At 37.0% G+C, this 22742-nt stretch overlaps 1 protein-coding gene across 1 annotated transcript in view; it reads left to right on the forward strand.

Annotated features, from left to right (window-relative positions):
- The first annotated feature begins 5428 nt into the window (after window positions 1-5428).
- The window catches only part of LOC140934933 (uncharacterized), a 33229-nt gene continuing 15915 nt past the window's right edge, over window positions 5429-22742 (forward strand). The window contains exons 1-3 of the mRNA XM_073384488.1: window positions 5429-5869; window positions 21553-21646; window positions 21749-21800. Of these exons, the coding sequence (XP_073240589.1) occupies window positions 5561-5869; window positions 21553-21646; window positions 21749-21800 (455 nt within the window). The 5' untranslated portion in view covers window positions 5429-5560. The remainder of the gene's footprint in view (window positions 5870-21552; window positions 21647-21748; window positions 21801-22742) is intronic.

Here is a 22742-nt window from a genome sequence, read left to right on the forward strand (position 1 = left end):
ACGAAAAATGGTTTCGGATTAAATATGAAAATTTATTGTTTGCGCACTTCAAAACTGTCTAGTAATGAGCTTGGTGGTATTCTGAACATATTTTGCGACCATTTAAATGTAATTAAAGGTTTTCCCGCTTTTCCTGGATGCACGTAACCCAAAATTTACACTTGGCGTAGTAAGCCCAAAAAGAGTTTCCCTTAAACTGTTACCAAACATTGGTTCGGATCAAACATGAAAATTTCTTGTTTGCGCACTTCAAGACTGTCTAAAATTGAGCTTGTGGACATTCTGGACGAATTCCGCGACTATTTAGATGTAATTAAAGGTTTTATCTCTTTTTTCCGGATGGGCGTAATCAAAAATTTGAACTTTGCGAAAAAGGCCCAAAAAGACTTTGTTAGAAAATACTTCGAAAAGTGGGTTTAGATTAAACATGAAAACATCTTCTTTGCGCACTTTAAAACTACCTAACAATGGCTTGGGCGACATTCTGGACAAATTCCGTGACTATTTAAATGTAATTGAAGGCTTTATCTCTTTTTTCCGGATGGCGTAATCAAAAACTTGAACTAAGCGAAAAAGGCCCAAAACGACTTTGCTAGAAAATATTTCCAAAAGTCGGTTTAGACTAAACATGAAAATTTCTCTTTTGCGCGCTTGAAAACTGTCTACAAACGAGCTTGACGACATTGTGGACATATTCTTTGACTATTTAAATGTAATTGAGGGTTTGTTCCGCTTTTCCTGGATTCGCGTAACTCAAAATTTGCACTTAGCGTAGTAAGCCAAAAAAGAGTTTTCCTCAAAATGTTATCAAAAAGGGGTTCGGATTAAACATGGAAATTTCTTGTTTGCGTACTTCAAAACTGTTTAAAAACGAGCTTGGTGGAATTCTGGACATATCTTGCAACTATTTAAATGTAATTAACGTTTTTTCCGCTTTTCCTGGATGCGTGTAATCCAAAATTGCACTTAGCGTAGTGAGCCTAAAAAGAGTTTTCTTTAAAAGGTTACCAAAAATGGGTTCGGATTAAACATCAAAATTTCTTGTTTACGCACTTCGAGACTGTCTACAATTGAGCTTGTGGACATTCTGTAGATATTGTGCGACTATTCAAATGTAATTTAAGGTCCTTTCTTTGTTTTTTTTTTTGGATGCGCGTAATCCAAAGTTTGAACTTAGGAGAACAGGCCCAAAAAGACTTTCCTAGAAAATATTACCAAAAGTCGGTTTAGATTAAACATGAAAACATCTTTTTGCGCTCTTTGAAACTTTCTAACAATGGTTTTGGTGACATTCTGGACAACTTCAGCGACTACTTGAATGTAAATAAAGGCTTTGTCTCTTTTTTCCAGAAGGGCGTAATCAAACGTTTGAACTTTGCGAAAGAGGCCCAAAAAGACTTTGCTAGAAAATATTTCCAAAAGTCGGTTTAGACTAAACATGAAATTTCTTGTTCGCGCACTTGAAAACTGTCTAAAAACGAGCTTGACGACATTGTGGACATATTCTGCGAATATTTAAATGTAATTAAAGGTTTGTTCCGCTTTTCCTGGATGCGCGTAACCCAAAATTTGCACTTAGCGTAGTAAGCCCGAAAAGAGTTTCCTTTAAAAGGTTACCAAAAATGGGTTCGAATTAAATATAAAAATTTCTTGTTTGCGCACTTCGAGACTGTCTAAAATTGAGCTTGTGGACATTCTGGAGATATCGTGCGACTATTCAAATGTAATTTAAGGTCCTTTCTTCTTTTTTTGAACGCGCGTAAAACACCTCAATTTTCGTAAGAAAGTAAAACATTATTTATTAGTAAAGAAAATTTACTGTCAGAGTTAATAGTCGCATACAACTTCTTATTTAGCTATTGTACTCTTTGACTGGGGGTCATTTATAGCTGTGTTTGTCAATGTTGGCGTGTTTTGCTCTTGATGTCTACATATTAAATTGTAACAATACAAGACTAGTATCTAACTCGGAAACCTAACGGTTTATTTAGATCCTAGGCATTTCCTTACCGGTAATGCATTTTCAGTTTTCCTTTTATTACACTGCATTTAATTGACCGTTAGACTAAAACTACCTGCTGTAACTATAATTATTCTAAAGCGAAATGCAAATAAAACTTTTTGTTCTTTAGCAACACTGCCAAAAAAAAAATTGATCCGGTACAGTTCTCGTGAAGTAAGCGAAAACTGTTTTGCCATGAACCAGGCGTATTATGAAACAACCGCTTTTATCTTACATCACAATTACATTGTCGTATATTAGTGTTGTACAAGTGACAGGGACGGCTATTCACATCTCTTAATTTTTTTTACAGCCGTTCTATCTTTAGGAAAACGTTGTTAGTTTCTCTACCAAGCCTACTGAATTATTTTACATTCGTGCTCATATTTAGTACGTCTGGCGACTGTAATGTTGACATCTGTAAGCAACAATGACCTCTTGCTTTGTCGTCTATCCACGACTCTCAGTAGCTCTTTGGCCTGCCAAAATTCTTACCCTGTACACCATAATGTTAGTAATTCGTTGCTTTTTTCTATTACCATCTTTCATCAGAGTCCCGAAAAAACTCTTTTACAGGCTTGAAAACCACTCAAAATTGATTTTTTTCCTCCCACCTCTTTTTCAAACAGTCAAGGACAAAAGTGAAAATGAAGAAATGATCGTCGCAGTGAACGCAATTTATGCAATTGCGAAAAGAAGCCTGAAAAAAATTCATGACTTCAAAGGGGTTTGAACCCGTGATTTCGCGATACCGGTGCGATGCTCTACCAACTGAGCTATGAAGCCATTGACGTTGGGAGCAGGTCAATTGTGGGTTCATATGTTCCCGTGAAAGAAATGAGTGTTAATGATATATGAAATAAATCATATAGGAACTGCGGAAATGAAATGAAAATGAAGAAATGATCGTCGCAGTGAACGCAATTTATGCGTAAAGAGGCCTGAAAAAAATTTAATAATGATATATGATTTATTTCATGTATCTTTAAGGTGACTCGACCCAGCTTTTTTGGGGGGGTACCATCCTACTTTGAAGCTCTCTGGTATCCCCACCTTTACTTTTATCGTAAGTCCAACACATAGAATGGATAACATATAGATCAATCTACAATATAACATAAAATTTTTAGCGATCGGAGTAAATGTCACGTGGTTATAATGCCACGCCCCTTTCAGGTCTTAGTCGAAAATCTGCTGTGCCGGCATTTTCTCGTGAAAATCTCTCGGCATTAGTGCCTTGCGCTGAACAGAGTTTCACCAAAATCGCAAAGACCCAATTCGAGAAATTGAGCGGTTTCCAAATTTAGGTCATAATTTATGCGAAAATGATAAGCAAACTTTACACGATTATATCTAATAAACTATGAGATTCATCCCTTTATTTTGGGCATGGTTATAACAGATGGGTCCTTGCAAGTCAGCAAAACGCTTTAGGGCCTTGTAAATGCGCGCGATTTCGAGCCAAGCAAACAGATAGAAATTATAGTTTTCGCTGAACAAGAATGCTGTATAATGAAAGACTAGAAACAATAGACAACTCCCAAAGCACAAACTCAGCCAAGACGCTAAAAATCTTCAATGTTCACTCAAGTTTGGACTTATAGAAGATAATGTCACAGTTTTTTAATGACCATCAAATTCAGAATCCTGGTAGTTGGTTAATCAATTGTGGCCCTGAAAAAATTTGAAGGGAAAAAAGCTACGAATTTTTAAGAAAATACCTTTTTCGTGAGAAGGACTCTTAAACGCTGACAAACGTCAACAAATAGCGAAAACTATAATTTCTATATGTTTGCTTTGCTCGAAATCACGCGCATTTACAAGGCCCTAAAGCTTTTTGCTGACTTGCAAGGACCCATCTGTTATAACGATGCCCAAAATAAAGGGATAAGTCTCATAGTTTATTAGATATAATCGTGTAAAGTTTGCTTATCATTTTCGCATAAATTATGACCTAAATTTGGAAACCGCTGAATTTCTCGAATTGGGCCTTTGTGATTTTGGTGAAACTCTGTTCAGCGCCAGGCACTAATGCGCACTATGTGTAGCCGAGAGATTTTCACGAAAAAATGCCGGCAACAGCAGATTTTCGACTAAGACCTGAAAGGGGCGTGGCATTATAACCACGTGACATTTACTCCGATCGCTAAAAATTTTATGTTATATTGTAGATTGATCTATATGTTATCCATTCTATGTGTTGGACTTACGATAAAAGTAAAGGTGGGGATACCAGAGAGCTTCAAAGAAGGATGGTACCCCCCCAAAAAAGCTGGGTCGAGTCACCTTAACAATCATGGACAAAAGTCTAGGGACACTTGCATTTCTGGGCGTTTTCCAATTCACACAGGCCCAACCCCTCCCCTCAGCCCACAAACAATGTTGGACGCGTGTATCCAGAATTTTTTCCGAGTTTCAACTTTGCAAAGGGTGGGGGTAGGGAGAACTGCGAGAAAATTTCGAAAAGGATGAACTGTTTTACGAGGGAATCCAGAATGACAGAAAAATACGAATATTGCGCTACTGTCTCAGGTATTTTTGTCCATGATTGTAGTGTGTGCCGAGCTATATCGTTTATAACCTTGTATATTGCGAGTTTCATATAAAAGAAAATATTTTCTGTCTCCAACTTTTCTGTCGTCTTTAAGCACGTGCTCCAGCGATGAGAGTTTCTTTTCTTAGAGCCAATTTATGAACAGATTTTCAGCTCTAAAACACGAGTTCGCAAAAAATTATTTTGGCAATTTAAGAATAAAGCGGTTTACGACAATTTTTTCATAAAGAAGAGAACATTACCTGTTTACAGTAAACTGTAGCAATATAACTTGTACAACAGCCAATTTATATTAATATTTTATTCAAAATATAACCCAGAGGAGAAGAAAAGTGACAAAAAATTTCAATTTTTAAAATATTTCGTAAAGTTTGTCGTGTAAATGTAAATTTTAATGGGCTTGGGACGTCAGTTGCAATTGAAATTAAATCGACCCACCTTTATCATGCACGTGAGTTTGTGTGCCACTTTGGTATATATAGTAAAGACACCTGATCAAATACAAAAGGAAGGCAATAAATACGAAGAATTTCCCGAAACAATATGAATAAGTTATTAAAACTGTTTGCATCCAATGAAAGCTCAACAATTCGCGTAGAATGTTGTAGGGAAGCCTTAATACTATAAGCAACATTCAGCAGGCGACCAGTTGTTGATATTACCTGCATCATAAGTAGAATTTGAGTCGACGACTGTGGGCAATTGTTTAGTGTAAACAGAGAATTTGAGCTCGTTGTTTGCACTTTCTGTCAGTAATTATTCTTAGCTGTTTTTCTTGAAGACAGGTCTATTGAAATTGCTGAAATAATGAAAGCTAGAATGTCAGCTGTCTGCCTATCTTGATGATATGTCAATTACTGGCTCTAGTGAGAAACTCTTCGCTGGCATAAGAAGCGTTTGATTTATCTTTACTGTGCAAGTTAAGAGTTAAAACTGCTATGTACAAGGTCTCTTGACTAATATACTTAAAATCAAGCAGACGAATCTGGAGACAGGTACACGAAATGGAACATGTTGCATCATCATGCCTTATTTTTTTTACTTTAGTGACATTTTTCATCGCAATGCCATTTGCGACCGGATTTTCACTTACTAAAGGGAACAGTTACCTCGAAAATTATGTCATAAAAACTCTCTTTGTGAAAGACTGGATTAGCTGCACCTTTGCCTGCCAAGTTGAAGAAATGTGTGTATCGTACAATTACAACACGATTACGAGAGCTTGTGATTTGAACGTAGAAGGTATCCGCGAACCTTTAACCGGAGCAAACGAACTGGTGAAAATGCATGGAGTGGTCTTTCATCAGATCAAGGTAAGAATATCACGATCGCCCCTCCACTCCCATACTTGACTGTTTTGCTTTCAAATAACTTATTCAAAACTCAACTTTGCAGTAAATAATATATACTGGTGCATTTCTTGTTTCTTCATATAAAGGCAGTCAGGAAACACTGGTTCATATATTACACGCATATTTTCTTTAAGAAAGGAGATAGTAGTTCATATTATACTCGTATACTTTCGTAAAAAACTGAACTGGATCATATACATAACTTTGAGTTTCTAAATACTGTTTCCCCGCGCAAAAATAACAGTAAAATAAACAATATTCTTCTTTACCAATATAACATGATATGGTGTTCAGGGAACTAAATCAAACTAAAAGAGAGTTAAAGTTGCATTGAGTTATTAACTGGCAGGCCTTTTTTGTGATGTGGACTGACTGAGTGGTTGATCACGTCTGATACCCGGGAAAATACATAATGTTGTTTCTCCACGAATTACCTAGGCATCATTAAATAGAGCATCTAAACTCGAATCTGAACTCGAATTTTCCCATTTTTGCCATTGTTTTTTTCGTCTTATCATTTTTGCCGATGTACCACTAAGTGACAGTAATTATACGATTAGTATGAGGCCAGCTATCAGTCAATAATATTTAGAAACTAGAATGTTAGTGAAGAACACCACGCTTAAATTCAAGGCTTTTGAAATGAGAAGATAAAGTATAAATGACAACCATGTAATTCAAGGACAGTATTTTGTATTCTGTAGTTTCTTGAAGACACAATTATCAAATGATGAAACGAGATGTTCACGATATTCCATTTCTAAGGAATATTAATGACACTTTTACTCGATTATTCGCTTGCAAGAGCACAGTTTGCCTGACGGTTGTTGCAAAATTGGTAATGCTCTCTATTACCTTTGCTGTTAAAAAGGCTCCAAAATAATTTTATTTTGCTCAGACATCCCGAAGATAATAAGGACGCTCATCAAATATTCTCCTAGTTGAAATCAGAGACATCAAATATATCATTGAATTCGAAATTGTATTCCGCTTTGTTCGTGTGCAATATGGTAATTAGATTGTTAGCAGTTATATTGCGAAGAAGCCCAGGGTTGTGATCACAAATCGTGCCAGTGATAATTTGCAAACATGCCCCAAACAAAAAGAGTTAAGAGAAAGTGAAAGAAGAAAAACATAGTAACAAATATCAACAGTGGCAGTAAGTTTTATGAAATTAGTTCGGAACATGATCTTGTCACTCCACCTAACAAATACAGCGCAATATTGGTACTTGTATTTTTCTTAGAAATAATTAATAGGAAGTATCTGCCATGATGGAGGAAGTAATAATACGTTATATTGACTTCACTGAACTAGCTTTCCTAAAAAGAATATAGAGTGTTGATTCTCTTTCATTGTCATTTCGTTTTGGTCTTGTCCAGTTAGATAGTAAAAGATTGTACAAAACTGACCTTCCGTTTCAGTAGAAAGGGTCTGCTAAAACTTCGTGGGTCGCCGGCATGTTATATCGTGACTTTCTTTCCTGATAGTTGTCTTACGATAATGAACTTCATAGTTGTGTTACGTGTACATCAATGCGCTTGCGTAGAATGAGAACGAGGAATGAAAGAACTAGAACTACTATGTTAAGTATGGCTCGTTTTATTTAATAATTTCGTTCTTGGACTTTCAAGTTACAACATCTGGAGACGATGATGGGGTACAGTTGGCAACTTTCCGCTATTTCCTAGACCTGTTGACATTCTCTCACTTAATTTCTTTCATTTGTGCTTTCACACACGTGTTCGCTGGAAAGTTTGCGACTCCCGCCATGGCTTCACCGTTGCTTGGTTTTGTTGTGAATTTGGTCCGTTCTCTGAGACGTTAACGGCTTACCTTAAAAGAATTGTCTAGTTCTTTGTAGCCAACGATATTGGAAAATGTGCTGAGGATGCTTATGCGGTTATTCGGGCAGCTAATCAGAAAAAAGATCGCCGCGATAGTTTCCGCAATTGGTAAGACGACTTACAGCACTCTTCGTGATTTGTACAGCCCTACCAATCATAAAGACAAAACATATATGTGAGGCTTTATGTGAACTGCTGCGACGATATTTTAAGCCCAAGCGATTTGAAGTTGCCGAATCCTACAGATTTCATCGATGTTGTCAAGAAAATGGGACCTTGTCGGTTTACAATGCGCGATTAAGACATTTGGGTGCCACTAGTATTTTTGGCGAATTCCTGAACTGCTCGCTCCGCGACCAGTTTGTGTTTGGTATTCGGAATCATGCGACTCCAAAAAACTGATGAGTGAAGACCGAATCTTTCAAGAGGCTCTCCAAGTGGCTATCGCCGACGAAATGGCGGGTAAAGAAACTTTGGAAGTGTAACAGCAACAATTGCCTCAACCAGTGAGTTCTGCCTTACCGTCACCTTCTGCGTCTACTTCGCGGCCGTCTCCTCTCCAGACCTCTTCCACATCTAAGCCGGTGGCTTCTTATGTTTGCTTTTCATGCGGTAGTTCTAACCATGTAAGATCTAAATGTAAATTTAGGAATACTGTTTGTCGCCATTACAAGTTACGCGGACATATTACTCGAGTTTGTAAGAAGGGCGGAGTAAATACCATGAGTTTCGAAGAGCTGCTTGAGGAAAAATTATCTGAGGAAGATGAGTTGTACGTGGTGGACGCTATTTATACAATGTCCAGGTCTGAAATTTCGTGTCAGTGAAGATTGAAGACAAGGATTGTCTGATGTAGTTAGACACTGGGTGCGCGTTATCTCTCGCCCCTATTACTTTCGTGAGGAAGTCTGCCCTGGTGTTGAAACGAAATCTACAAAGCTTGTGCTGTTGACATACAAAGGGGAGACTGTGCGTCCCTTAGGAGAAACACATATGAAGGTTGAGTACACTGATCACAGTACACGCTGCCTTTTCTAATTTTACGTAAGGGAACTGGTGCTTTGTTTTGGTCGAAACTGGCCTACAGATTTCAACCTAGATTGGAAGAATCTGCCAGGTTTGAATCACATTGAACCTTTGCAAAGCCGTCCCTCTGTCCTTGAGAAAAAAAGTGAATTATTACAGACCCAACTTGGATGTTATACTGAGGAACCGGTTTTACTAAATAAAAGAAAAGAAAGCAAATTCCATAAAACGTGACCAGTTCCTTATGTATTCACTTATGTCCAGAAATGCATGCAATGGCGGAAATGGCGAAAAATCGCCAGCCTCTGGCGATTTGAATTGGATGCCAAAAGTGGCCCCTTGGAGTCTGGCGATTTTGGCGAAATTGGCGATTTCCGCGAAAATCGCCAGAGGGCTGGTAGTATCCAGAATGTGGTAAATATTCAAATTGGATGCCAAAAGTGGCCCCTTCAAATTAGATAACTAAAGACGTACCTATAAATGTGAGGCAACATTACTAAAAAAAAAAAATGGTCCCATTACATACCTAATAAGAGGCCCCAAAAACTGTGAGGGAACCTTTATCAAATACAACTGAATCAAATATATCAGAAAACGGATTCACTTAACTGTGACGCAACATTTATCAAATACAACTGAATCAAATATATCTGAAAACAATGAATGGAAGTCGTTTCAGTTGAGCTTATGTATTTGTGTCATGTACTTCGCAGGTTAAGTAAACATTTTCTTATTATTACTTTCGATGTCGCTTGACTTACCAAAAAGTCAAAGTTAAGTCGTGCGCTGAAATTTCACACTAGCATCATTGGCTTTTGTATGGTTTATCCCTATCAAGGTCTTACAAAAGGAAGAGAGTCTTCGTTCAAGCCAACCAAACCAAATCTCATGCCCCACAGCTAGTCCACTAATTACTCGAGAACACAACATCTCAAGTCCTCGAAATGATAATAATTCCTTACCATGGACACTCTAACTTTTGAGGTTCCATGTACACCTAAACAATTCTTTTGGTTCCATTGAATTGTGAGCAGCCTTAAATCAAAACCGACTAACCGACACTCTAACTTTTGAGGTTCCATGTACACCTAAACAATTCTTTTGGTTCCATTGAATTGTGAGCAGCCTTAAATCAAAACCGACTACAAAACTCATGATTCCTGGCTAACAAATGCTTTCACAATAGCCAGTATGTATCCTTCATCATTTTTTGGTTCTCCACTGTACAACATTATTTTTTACGTGGTTTTAAACTCTTCACTTTCCCAGCGTAATAACCGCGTGCGCTATTTTGATAATGCTTCTTTTGATCCTTGTTAAGTGTTTTATTGTTTTGTGTTTTTATAATAATATGTCAAGGTTCTTCCTTGGGGTTTTTTCTGCAGAGCTAAACTAATTTATATGCAACGGCGGGCTTGTTAAATCGCATAATTATCTGACTAACGGTGCGTGAAAGAAGGCAATTAAAACTCTCCAAGCCCTGGGGACTTCAATAGTTACTCGTTTCCTTGAGATAGACCTGACAACAACAACAATTTACTGTACCCAGAGTAGAATATTATAGCTATTTACAAGTTGTTAAATTAATCAATTAACTAAAAAGGGTACTGACTTCCTGAAATAACTAATGAGTTAAAAATGCCAAGAAGCCAGATTCAGTAAAGATAATTTAAATAAGTTTATTGTGCGGGGTACAATATGGTAACATATCAGACTGTATACACACAAACACACAGATATACACATACACTAACACGTATTACCTTAAGAAGAGCGAAAAAGTAGGACGGAAGTTACGAAGTACAAGATAATTGGCAACATTAGTACAGCGAAAGATAATGTTGTTTTAATTTTGATTTAAATTGAGAAAGAGAAACAGCTTTAATCTTATCAACAATTGAGTTCCAGATCTTTGGTCCTTGAAATCTAATATTAAATTTTCCATAATTAGTTCTAGCTTTGGGAAGGTAATATGACTGTTTAGCTGTAGATCGTGTATTGTAATGATGGATCTCACTTACTTTAGAGAAAAGTACATCAAAAGCGGAAGGTAATAAGGAATTGTTGAATCGTACATAAAAACTGCAACATGATATGATATCAAATCATCCAGCTTGATTATGTTCAATTTTCTAAATATAGGACTCGAGTGTTCATGAAAACTTGTAAATGTCATAAGGCGAATAGCTCTTTTCTGTAAAATAAAAAGAGGTTGGGGAGTTGTTAAATAAGTGTTGCTCCACGCAATTATTCCATAAATCAAAAAAGGATAAATTAAAGCATAGTAGAGGTTGGATAATATTCCAACACTTCTCTTTATTTTGGTTAATACATATTGAATCTGAGATTTCCATGACAAACTTGAGTCAATGAAGACAGCAAGATATTTTATACACTTTTCCTGATTTAAGCACTTGTTTTCTAAGATTAACTGGAAATCACTGAAAATCTTTTTTTGTGCAGGATGGAAGATAACAATACTTTATTTCTGTATATTTAATGAAAGCTTGTTAGAACGAAGCCACATACAAACATTGTTTAGTTCAGTATTTATATTTTGTTTTAGAATATTTATGTCTTTGTGTCTACAAAAGAGATCAGCATCATCAGCAAAAAGGTAGAAGTCAAAGAGTGTTGGAAAAAGATGAAAGTCATTAATATATAATAAAAAAAGAATTGGACCGAGGTATACCACAGGATATACTAGTAAGGTCAGACTCTATGCTATTAACAGTAACAAGTTGTTGGCGATTAGTAAGATATGAAGGAAACCAGTCCTTGGCAATACCCCTTAGGCCATAGAAGTCAAGTTTTAATAATTAATAATAATAATTTACATTTATATAGCGCAAACCTCCATATGAATATATTCGGTTGCGCTTTACAATATTGTTGTATTAAATTTATGTTAAAGGTGACTAAAGCATGAGAAAAATCAAAAACTACAATAAAAAGTATTAAAAACTATAAATAAAAAATAAATAAATAAATAAATACATAATAATAATAATAATAATAATAATAATAATAATAATAATACCCTATTATAAAAGCCAACAATTAAATCTATTTAAAAGCTAAATTGAAAACATGAGTTTTAACGGCAGTCTTAAAAGTGTCCAATGTCTTCATGTTGCGAATTGCCGAAGGTAATGCATTCCAGAGATAAGGTGCAGCTGACTGGAATGCGCGATCGCCAAGAGTTGGAGGGGTCTTAATGCCTTGTAACTCGAGGAATATAGACTCATTTGACCTTAGAGAGTACCTGGATTGCTTTTTGATAGTAATGAAATCAATTAGATAATTAGGAGCTTGACCATATAAGCACTTAAATGTCAAAAGTAGAATCTTAAACTTTATACGGTAACTTATTGGAAGCCAATGAAGGTAAAAAGTCAATGGTGTAACATGGCAGAATCTAGGTGTTCCGATGACCAACCGAGCCGCGGCATTCTGTATCCGTTGGAGTTTCATGATATGTGAATTCGGGAGGCCATATAGTAGACTGTTACAATAATCTATTCTACTGGTGATAAAAGGATGAACTAATGATTCGGTGACTGAACGACTTAAATATTTCCTAATTCTACGCATGTTATAAAGATAATAGAAAGCGGATGAGCAAGTTTTGTTGATATGACTTAGCATACTCATTTTAGAATCAAACCAGGTTCCTAGGCCGGTTTCGAACTTCACAAGATGGAGCAATTTGGGAGTCCCCAACCGATAAGGTTATACTAATGTTACTGAACTTCTGAAGTTGTTGTCCTTTTTCAATAAGAATAGCATGATCTACAGTGTCAAATGCCTTACTAAAGTCTAGCAAAATACCACATGATGGATCACCTTGATCAATTGCCTGTTGAACTTTGTCAATATTAGTGAGAATGGCAAAGTCTGTGAAACGATTAGAACGGAAGACAAACTGACCTGGAAAAAGCATCTTTTCCTTTTCTAGAAATTTTAAAAGTCTACCAGACACAATTTTTTCTAGAATCTTATTGAATGTAGAAAGTAAAGAGATTGGACGATAATTACACAGGAGTAGTATACTATGTTGGAAGATAAGCCTCGTTGGTGGATAGGTAAGGATAGTTTAGGGATAGGTAAATCACTGATATGGATAAGTTCCTAGTCTATGACTTCTCCTCGGAAAGAAGTGCCTTCCTCCATACTAATTTAAGTGCCTAGTCAGTGTCTTCCTGCATACTAATTCGGTATAGGTTTACTAATGAGCGTCACTCTACTTCAATAGGAACAATAGGCTTGCCTAGACTTGCCCGGTAATTAACTTGAGCCCGGTTTTCGGACCGTCTATTCTTGGTTTGCAACCACATGACAAGGCGGCCATGTTGGGGGTCAAAACAAAAAATATTTCCTCGAAGAATTTACATGAAAATAGAGTTTAGTTCCCAGAGGAGAGAAATGCTTTTGTTCTTGACCACCAACATGGCCGCCGTGACGTCACGTGCAAACCAGCAATTAAAAGAAAAATAGGAATAAGAGAAGCGACCACCTAGCAACGCGAGAAACGGCTTCCTATGTCTTATTTAGCGCTAAAACTCAGATATACATAAACAAAACACATACAGAAAGTGGAGTTGAAAAGTCTTTATTTAAATTTAGTTCACGCCTTCTTATTTAGCGCTAAAACTCGGATATATATAAACAAAACATACACAAATTGGAGCTGAAAACTCTTTATTTCAAGTTTGTCTGACATTTTCTCCTTTCTATCTCGAGGAAATGAAAGTCTTGTCATTTTCACGCGCTGTTATGCAGTTAATTATGCGAGTTCACAAGCCCAAAGTTGAATACAAATTATTTCTACAGGAAAAACCTCAAAGGAGCACCTTGACGTATTATTATAAAACAAATAACTTAACAAGGATCAATTAAAACACCTGACTCATAATTGCTAGCAATAAAACCAGACAAGAGAGATACCGTTTTAAAAAACTTTATTAAAAACAAAAAGAGTCAAAAACACAGGAATGGAAATTAATTAATTCCTTCTTCTTCGCCCATGGAGTACTTGTAAGGTTTGAATTTCTTATACCGACGTTTCTTCAGCTGTTTGCCATGAGATTTATGATCATCCAAATAATTTAGAAATTGAATCCGACGCCTTTTGCGCTTCGGGCCATGTTGTGATGGGGTTTCTACTGTGGGAGGAGGGGTCAGGAAAGCAGGATTTAAGGGTGGTGGAGGGGTGATGCTTTCTTTGTCAGGTTTTCGGAGATAGCCGCTTCTGTTAATTCAGGTGTTACATTAAAGGGGTTGAGGGGAGTCGAGAATGCTGTCGTTGCTGTAGAAGAATCTTGTGTCCTTGATGTTAAGTCTGGAACAGTGCTGATTATTTCTTCCGGTCGTGTTCTTATATTTAATTGTTCTTTAAAAGCCAGGTATCTGTTTTGCAACTGAAGGTATCCTTTAGCTTTTTCATCGTCCCGAAGATCGTTTCGAGAGAGCACTTCATCCATGTTGCCTTGTATTTCTTGCATAGCTGGAAGAAGCGGGACAGGAGAAAGAGTTTGCTACTTCAGATATTTTAGAAGCTCTTGAGGAATATTTTCTTGAAACCCTGCTTGGTTAAGGCCTTCTTCACTGGGCAGGACGTTTGTTCGCAACCGACAATTATCTTGGGTAGTAGTTTTCAGATCAATCAGAAGATAACCAAAAGGTCTTTTTACAGCCTCTTCGTACTGATTTAAAAAGAAATCAGTCTGCCCGGGATACATTTGCTTCGCCAGAGTCAGGATTTGCAATTTGTCTCGTGGATTCTTGAATAACACCAGATAATGGCTGTTTAGGCTTATGCTGCGGCTACCTTTCCCCTGATGAAATAGATTCTGCACGATATAAATCACGTTCAGATTGCGATGATGAGAACCACGAGTAAAGAGGTTTCTTAATTCGCTTGTCTTTACTGGCGTCAATCATCTGGTCATCAAACACAATCAAATTCCGTTTGTTCACATCAAAATAGGAATCCTGCTCCAAAGCCATAGGAATTCCCTTGACGAATTCAATGTTTGGCATGGCGACTAACATTTGTGTATACGCAGGCTGCAATTATGAATAACACCAAACGATCCTCTCCGGGGGAGGGTAAATGGTCTCTGAAGCTTCTTGCAATAGCGATCGAACCCAGGCCGTTTTTCCGGACCCGGTCATTCCGGCAATCATGGAGGTGAAAGGATGCTCGAAGCGAAACCACTGACATTTCTGTGAAAATATTGGAACTGTTTGAAATGGGGTGAGACCAGCATTGCGGTGTTTAGACATCACGTGCCTTTGCATACTATCTTTTCTACTAAAGGATTTTTCGCAGACAGAACATAACCAACTCATGTCAACTCCTCAGGAGCCAAATGTAGACTGAGAAAGAGGTAGAATGTTGCGCATTTATATAGGTTTTCAGGCCACAAGATTCTACTGTTTTCCTCCCCCAAGACCACCACCACCACCACATTTCTATTGTTTTCCGTCCACCACCACCACCACCACCGCCACCACATTTCCATTGTTTTCTCACCACTACCACATTTCTATTGTTTTTCCTCCACCACCACCACCACCGCCACCACATTTCTATTGTTTTTCCCTACCAGATTCTGTAAAAGACTACAAACTGCCATTCTTAGTTCATTTTGTAGCAATGTCTCGTGTAGTGAACAACAATCGTGGTTTTCTTCAGCTGTTAGCTGCTTGCCCCGCTTATCAGCGCCAGTTTCGTTTAAAGACAGCTACATCACAGCAACTTCATGCACTAGTCCAAGTCTTATACAGTTTACTCATGGGACACATTCCTATCTCCGAAGAAAATAAGCGGGTATTGCTGCCATATAAGGATGCTTTACTTAATCTGGCCAGTCCAAATGTCCCTTTCAAAACAAAGAAGCGAGTCCTTGTTCAAGAGGGTAGTGGTTTTATTAAAGATGTATTAGCCCCTGTCGTTTCAAGCTTAGGATTTCTAATGCTATAAAAGAGGTGGCATATCGCTAGGTTGATCATTCGAAGCTAAGTCTGTCACGGGTGCTCATCAAAAATGAAGAGAAAGATAGATTTGGTTGAAGAAGAAGATCACGAGAGTGAACATGAAGAAAACGAAAGTTCTGGTGATGAAAGCGAGGATGAAGAACCAAAACTAAAAGAAGAACCGAGAATAAAAGATGTTTTGAGTCATCTTTCCCGAGCAGTGCCGGAAAAGCGTGCTTCTGATTTGCTGCATAGTATGGCTGCGTCCAAAGATATTCTTTTCTGGACCCCCAGCGGACAATTACTTCGAAATAAACGCACTATTCCCGTCACAAACATCGCTGAGCTAGTTGAGTATGTGTTACTCCCTCATAACAATGAGGTTACCAAGCCTCGTGCGCTGAATACGTTTCTAGATGGACTTGCAGAGTTAGGAATCGATAAAGGTTTAATCAAGAACAAAAAGTTGTTAAGTGATTTAATAGAAAAGGAAAAAGGCTACCAAAATGTAGAAAATATTTCCGATAACGAGAGTAATAATGAGGAGAGTTCATCGGATATTGAAAATCAGGAGGAGGAGGAGGAAGTGGCTTCTGTGAATGGCGTTGAAGCGGAAGACACCCAAGAGAGCGACAACGACACTGAAAACGACAGTCAGGAGATAGAAAATAGTAACCCTGAAACGTCCACCACCTTTCACTCCAAAAGTCCCTGTGAACACTGCGAAAACTCTAATGTGTACGGGACATTGATCTTGAAATGTCCTAAATGCCTTTGGCACAATAACTACAAGATTTGTCCTATATGCGATCACCAGATTCCCGAGGGGAGATATTACATAAAAGACGGCTTTCTTCGGTGTTACGTTTGCGGAGCAGTTACACACAAAAACACGAAGACGTTGGAAACCAATTTCTATTCCCCTTCTACAGAGGAGAACGAAGATGAAGATTAATTAATTTCCATTCCTGTGTATTTGACTCTTTTTGTTTTTAATAAAGTTTTTTAAAACGGTATCTCTCTTGTCTGGTTTTATTGCTAGCAATTATGAGTCAGGTGTTTTAATTGATCCTTGTTAAGTTATTTGTTTTATAATAAAGGTGCTCCCTTGAGGTTTTTCCTGTAGAAATAATTTGTATTCAACTTTGGGCTTGTGAACTCGCATAATTAACTGATTAACAGCGCGTGAAAATGACAAGACTTTCATTTCCTCGAGATAGAAAGGAGAAAATGTCAGACAAACTTGAAATAAAGAGTTTTCAGCTCCAATTTGTGTATGTTTTGTTTATATATATCCGAGTTTTAGCGCTAAATAAGATATAGGAAACCGTTTCTCGCGTTGCTAGGTGATCGCCTCTCTTATTCCTATTTTTCTTTTAATACACGGTCCGAAAACCGGGCTCAAGTTAATTACCGGGCAAGTCTAGGCAAGCCTATTGTTCCTATTGAAGTAGAGTGACGCTCATTAGTAAACCTATACCGAATTAGTATGCAGGAAGACACTGACTAGGCACTTAAATTAGTATGGAGGAAGGCACTTCTTTCCGAGGTGACGTCATAGACTAGGAACTTATCCATATCAATGATTTACCTATCCCTAAACTATCCTTACCTATCCACCAACGAGGCTTATCTTCCAACATAGTATACTACTCACAGGTCAGTATGAGAACCTTTTCTATGAATGAGAATTGCATTTGCAACTTTAGACTTGGAAGGAACAATTACAGTTGATAAAGAGGTATTAAACAAGGTTGCTAGGGGCGCTGATATGACACTTTTGAGAATACTTAAGTATATTCACAGGTGTACTGTGTGGGTCAGTGGCCTTCTCAGATTTTAGATTACTAATTTCATTTTCAGTTTCAACTGGAGTTACTGGAAATAAATAAAAATGTTTACATGAGGGATTTTTGAGATACTCTAATGGAGATCTGTTGACATTTAACAATTATTCGCCGAAGGCGAAGTTAATATTGTTGAATAATTCCCGAGACGAAGTCTAGGGGATTATTCAACAATATTAACTGAGCCTGAGGTGAATAATTGTTTTAGTATATTCACACGAAGTGATCTCAACAGAATCAAAAAGCAAACCGTTAAAAACGATTAGTCTGATTGACGGGTGAATTCATGCGTGAACACGAAGCCGTAAACAGTGGATGCGCAAAAGTTAGATCTTTACAGTATCTTCAAACATGGCAAATGATAGTTTTAATCTTTTTGTATCGAGGTTTGTAAGCTTTGCCATCAACGGTTTAAAAGAAAGGCCGAAAATTTACATAACTACCCAGTTCTGAGAAGAAAAGTAGAGCTTTATTTATTTCTGTCAACTCACCGTGAATGAGAAAGTTGTCTTTGTCGCTTCTTGCAAATGCTGTCAACAGCGGCTACGATCAAAATGAGCGTTGTTTATCTCCAGTGTTCTTTGCCTTGTTAACTTGCTGGCACGTACAATTGTCGAATAAATTAACTTCTATTTATAGGCAGAATGTGTCTTGCGAGAAAATCCCGAAATCACAAAACAGTTATAAAGCGACCTCGTTTTCCTCTGTAGTGGTAAACATAGCTTCGAGCGTACAAAAAGTCAGCTACAGTAAACCACTTCACAATATATCACGCTGTTTAAACACCATGAAGTCTTTTCTTGCCTTCAAAGTCATCAGCACTTGGATATTCGTGTATTTTCAAAAAGACTTTATAACTTTGGCAAAACACCCAGTTCACGACAACGATTTTGTTCTGCTTTATATTCACCGCCTAGCGCGGTGAATATAACGTCATAGTCCAAAATAGCTAACCAATAAGATTGCTTGAATTACCAAGATCACTGAGTGTGTATATACTAATAGGAATTGATCTGGCCAAGTGAACTCCTGTATTTGCGAAGTAATTGTTAAATGCATTCGCAACCAATTTTGGGTCAGTTAATTTAACATTATTTTGAACAGTTTTCATAATTCTCTGGCTTGTCTTTGATTCAAAGCGAACTATCTCTTTCATACTATTCCAACCTTTTTACTATTATTAATATTCACTAAAAACTAATTTTTATAATATAGCCTCTTACTAGCTCTAAATAATTGACTAAGCCTGTTTCTATAATATTTGAGTTTACAATGAACATATACAGATTTAGTCTTAAGGTATTTTCTATATAATGCATTTTTCACACGAATTGAGGTCTTTAGTGCAGGTGTTATCCATGGTTTAGAATAAAATGTTTGTTCGCTTTTGGAGAGTTGTCTAGTAGGAATGTGTCTATCTACAATTTGACGAAGTATTTGGTAATAAGAATCAAACATCCTAGAAGGATAAGAGTCACATTCTAGAATTGATTGGCAGTCGACTGATCTGACATCGTTTAGAAATGCAGATTAATTTAGGTTTGAATAATCTCTTCTACAGAGTTTTCTGTTGGATGACACATCCGAAAATCTATTTAGAATAACAAAGTTTGGTAAATGAGCAGACAGACCATACACCACATTCCCACAGATAGTGATATGTTCTATTGAATTAAAGAAAATGTTGTCAATTAATGTAGTAGAGTGATCAGTAATTCTCGTTGGCTGAAGAATATGTGGATGGAAAAAGTCATGTGCCCAAGGAATTAAGGAAAGTTCGGACTCAGCATGAGAATTAATTTTTAGAAGATCAATGTAAAAAACACCCATAAATAAACAAAACTTATTTTCTAGGCTGATTATAAAAATCAATTTCAAGCCATAGGGTTTCAAAGTCATGAGTAGATTTTGTAAATTCTGTTATAATAATGTACTTAAAATCATTCTTAATGTAGAAAGCAACGCCATATCCTGATAAGTTAACATTAACGAGCAAATCTTTACCATGAGAGATCTTTGTTTCAGATAGTCCAGTCAGAGGGAAAGAATGATTTAACTCAGATACATATGTACCCCAGATATATACGTAACATATGAATAAGATTGTCATGGTTAGCTGACAAACTTCTTATGTTGCAATGCATCGCTGAGTATGCCTTATGATTTGATAAGCACTCAATTATATTATTGCTACTGTGAAAGTCATGTGGTGTATAGTAACCAAAATTCGTATCTGAAGGCATATGTAAATCAATATCAACATTCGACAGGTGAGGAATATTTGATACTGGAGAGACGATATCAAGAACAGGTAAACACCCTAACTCAGCAAACCTTTCCTCACTAAACTCATTGACATTAGCTACACTGGGAAAAACGGTTTTGTAATAGTCAAAATTGAAATAAAGAGTTTTCATCTCCACTTTGTGTATGTGTGTGTTTTGTTAAAATATGTTGTGGTTCAATTTTATCCTTGGTTTAAATTTTCTTTTCTTTTGTTTTTGGGTATGGTAATGTATGATAATGAGTTTGAGACAAAAGAATATAAAATTCAAACCAAGGATAAAATTGAACCACAACATATATATGTATATATAAATATCCGATTTTTAGCGCTGAATAGAATACATAAGCCGTTTCTCGCGTTGCCAGATGATCGCTCCTCTTATTCCTATTTTTTTAAATAGACAGTCCCATTATGGCTTTTGACGGTCGGACAAAACGGGCTAAAGTTACTTAACGGGCAAGTCTAGGTAACCTTATTGTGCCTATTGTAGTAGAGAAACGCTCATTAGATAAGGAGGAACCCACTTATTAGTATGGAGAAACGCCTTTTTTTGCGAGGAAATCCTGCATATGTAATGAAGGGAATCCACTTTTTGCGAGGGAATCCACCAAAACGGCGTAAAAACAACATGGTATATGCGACTTACGTTTACATCTATGCGTTTTCGTGGAATGAGAACGGGGAATAAAACAGGGAACTAGAGCTGTTATGTTCAGTGTGGCTTTTTTTATTTAACAATTTTGTTTTTTTGACTTCCAAGTTACAATAACCCAGCTTAGGGCTTTCCACAAGTTGCTCGAGATTTTCCGAAAAGTTTCCCGCGATTTGCAAGTTGCTTCAAAAAACAAAAACTTTTTTTGGTCTGATTTTAAAATAAGCAAATTGTACAATAAAAGTAAGATTTGAAGCATTTTTGTGCAATTTTGCGCCGTAACCAGCGTTGCTTAACAACTTTGTCCTCAATTAATACCAAGAAAGAGCCAATAACATTGTTGATTGACATTCCTCATTCGAGACACCCAAGTTAATCGAGTGTGAATCTTCGTCCACTATTTTCGATTTTCTCTAAAAACCGCTGACCTAGAAGCCCAGCTGGGAGGATTTGGCTCCTTTTTCTACAGAAAATTCATAAATCGTCTACTAAAACATTGTGAAATATGGAAGAAAGGCCAATTTAAGCACTACAAGCTGCTCGATATCTCAGAATTAGAAGATAACTAGAGACATTCCTCAGAATGCAAAAAGTTGATCAAAGTTACCAAAAAGTTGCCGAGCAACTTGTGGAAAGCCCTAGCCCAGCTCTGCACCAGCAACGGACAGCAAGCGGAGTAAAGTAAAAAATTAAAAGCTAAACTGGTTCAGCCGGTTGCTGTAGTTCTAGCCATAGTTACGAGATGTTGACGTCATAAAAATTAATTGATGTTGCCAAGGTGGGGGTTTGAGTAAGCATGCACGTCCCGTAAGTCCTTAAACAACGAAAGGGTAAAAACGACAAAACGTAGAACTAAGCACAGTAGGAAATATGCAATCAAATCTTGGAGCCATATTTTTCACTTAGATTGTTACGTTTCCCCCTTTTCGTATATTTCCTTTCCTACCCCTTCGGTGTGGCAAGATTTTTTAATAAACCTAACCCTAAACCTTTTCTCATTATAGCCTGCAGAAAGGATGCTTCCTCCGAGAAAGGTGCAATCCCTAAATCAGTGTGATTGCAGTTGCACATCAGAGAGTGCCTGTCGTCCAGGTCAAGGTAGATATAACTTCTAAAATGGCGAAAACCAACTTGCCTTAACTCCATTACCCGTTTACCTGTTATACCAAAATTAACGTATAAGATCTGTTGATTTCCTAGATTCCTACGACAGTCTTCCTATTTCATGCAAAGAAATCTGGAAAAAAACTAAGTATGTAACAATAGTTAACATTTTTTTATTGAGACAACTTAGGATGGTATATTCATTTGACTTCATGTCTCAGTGAGAGTAATATAAGACCACGTCCTCATTTGACAGCTTTTAATGTTATTCTTCTGTGTAATGTGACACACGCCTTTTTGGAGGTTTAAATTTCATAAGATAAGCATAAAGAAGACTCGGACGCCAAAATTGAAACTCTGGGAATTCATCGTATTTTCATCTCAAAACTTTAGAAAACTTGAAACAGGCCTGAGGGAAAAAGGCTACTAAGGCAAACTACTTCGACTTCGCATTCTAGAGTCTGTAGTTGTTCTCAATATGGCCTACACTTTACTACTTTAGGGATACTCCTAAAACAGTGTACACTATACTAGGAGATAAAAATATATAAATAAATAAATAAATAATAATTATGGATAAAAGAAGAATTTACAGGTCAAATCTAAAATAGGTATGTACATTATAAAATTACTGTTTTAAAGATTTTATCGACACAAAAATTTAGTACTATAAAAACCTAATCATGCAACTTATTGTGGGCATTATACCATTAGTGAAAGGAAAAATATTAGTAGTTACAGGTAACTTATTCCAGGCTTCTATTGAATTTGGTTAGAACGAATATTTAGAAACGTTACAACTGAATTGAATATGACGAAAAGGGAATGCATTGTGGCTCGAGAAGCCCTTGTTAGTGGGCATACTTCAGATGGAAGGAAGATACCAACTAAACCTTGTTAGATTTTATAAAACATTGATAATTGGTACGAAAGTCTGCGTCCTTGAGGGGGTCCCAACCAAGCTGTTTTAGCATGGGAGTAACATGACTAAAATTTGAGTAGTCTCTAAAAACGAACCTTGCTGCTTTATACTGAATTAGTTCGATTTGGTGAATATTCCGTTTAGTATACGGATTCCACACAGAGCACG

The sequence above is a fragment of the Porites lutea genome, chromosome 4 (assembly GCF_958299795.1).
Source record: "Porites lutea chromosome 4, jaPorLute2.1, whole genome shotgun sequence".
NCBI lineage: Eukaryota > Metazoa > Cnidaria > Anthozoa > Scleractinia > Poritidae > Porites > Porites lutea.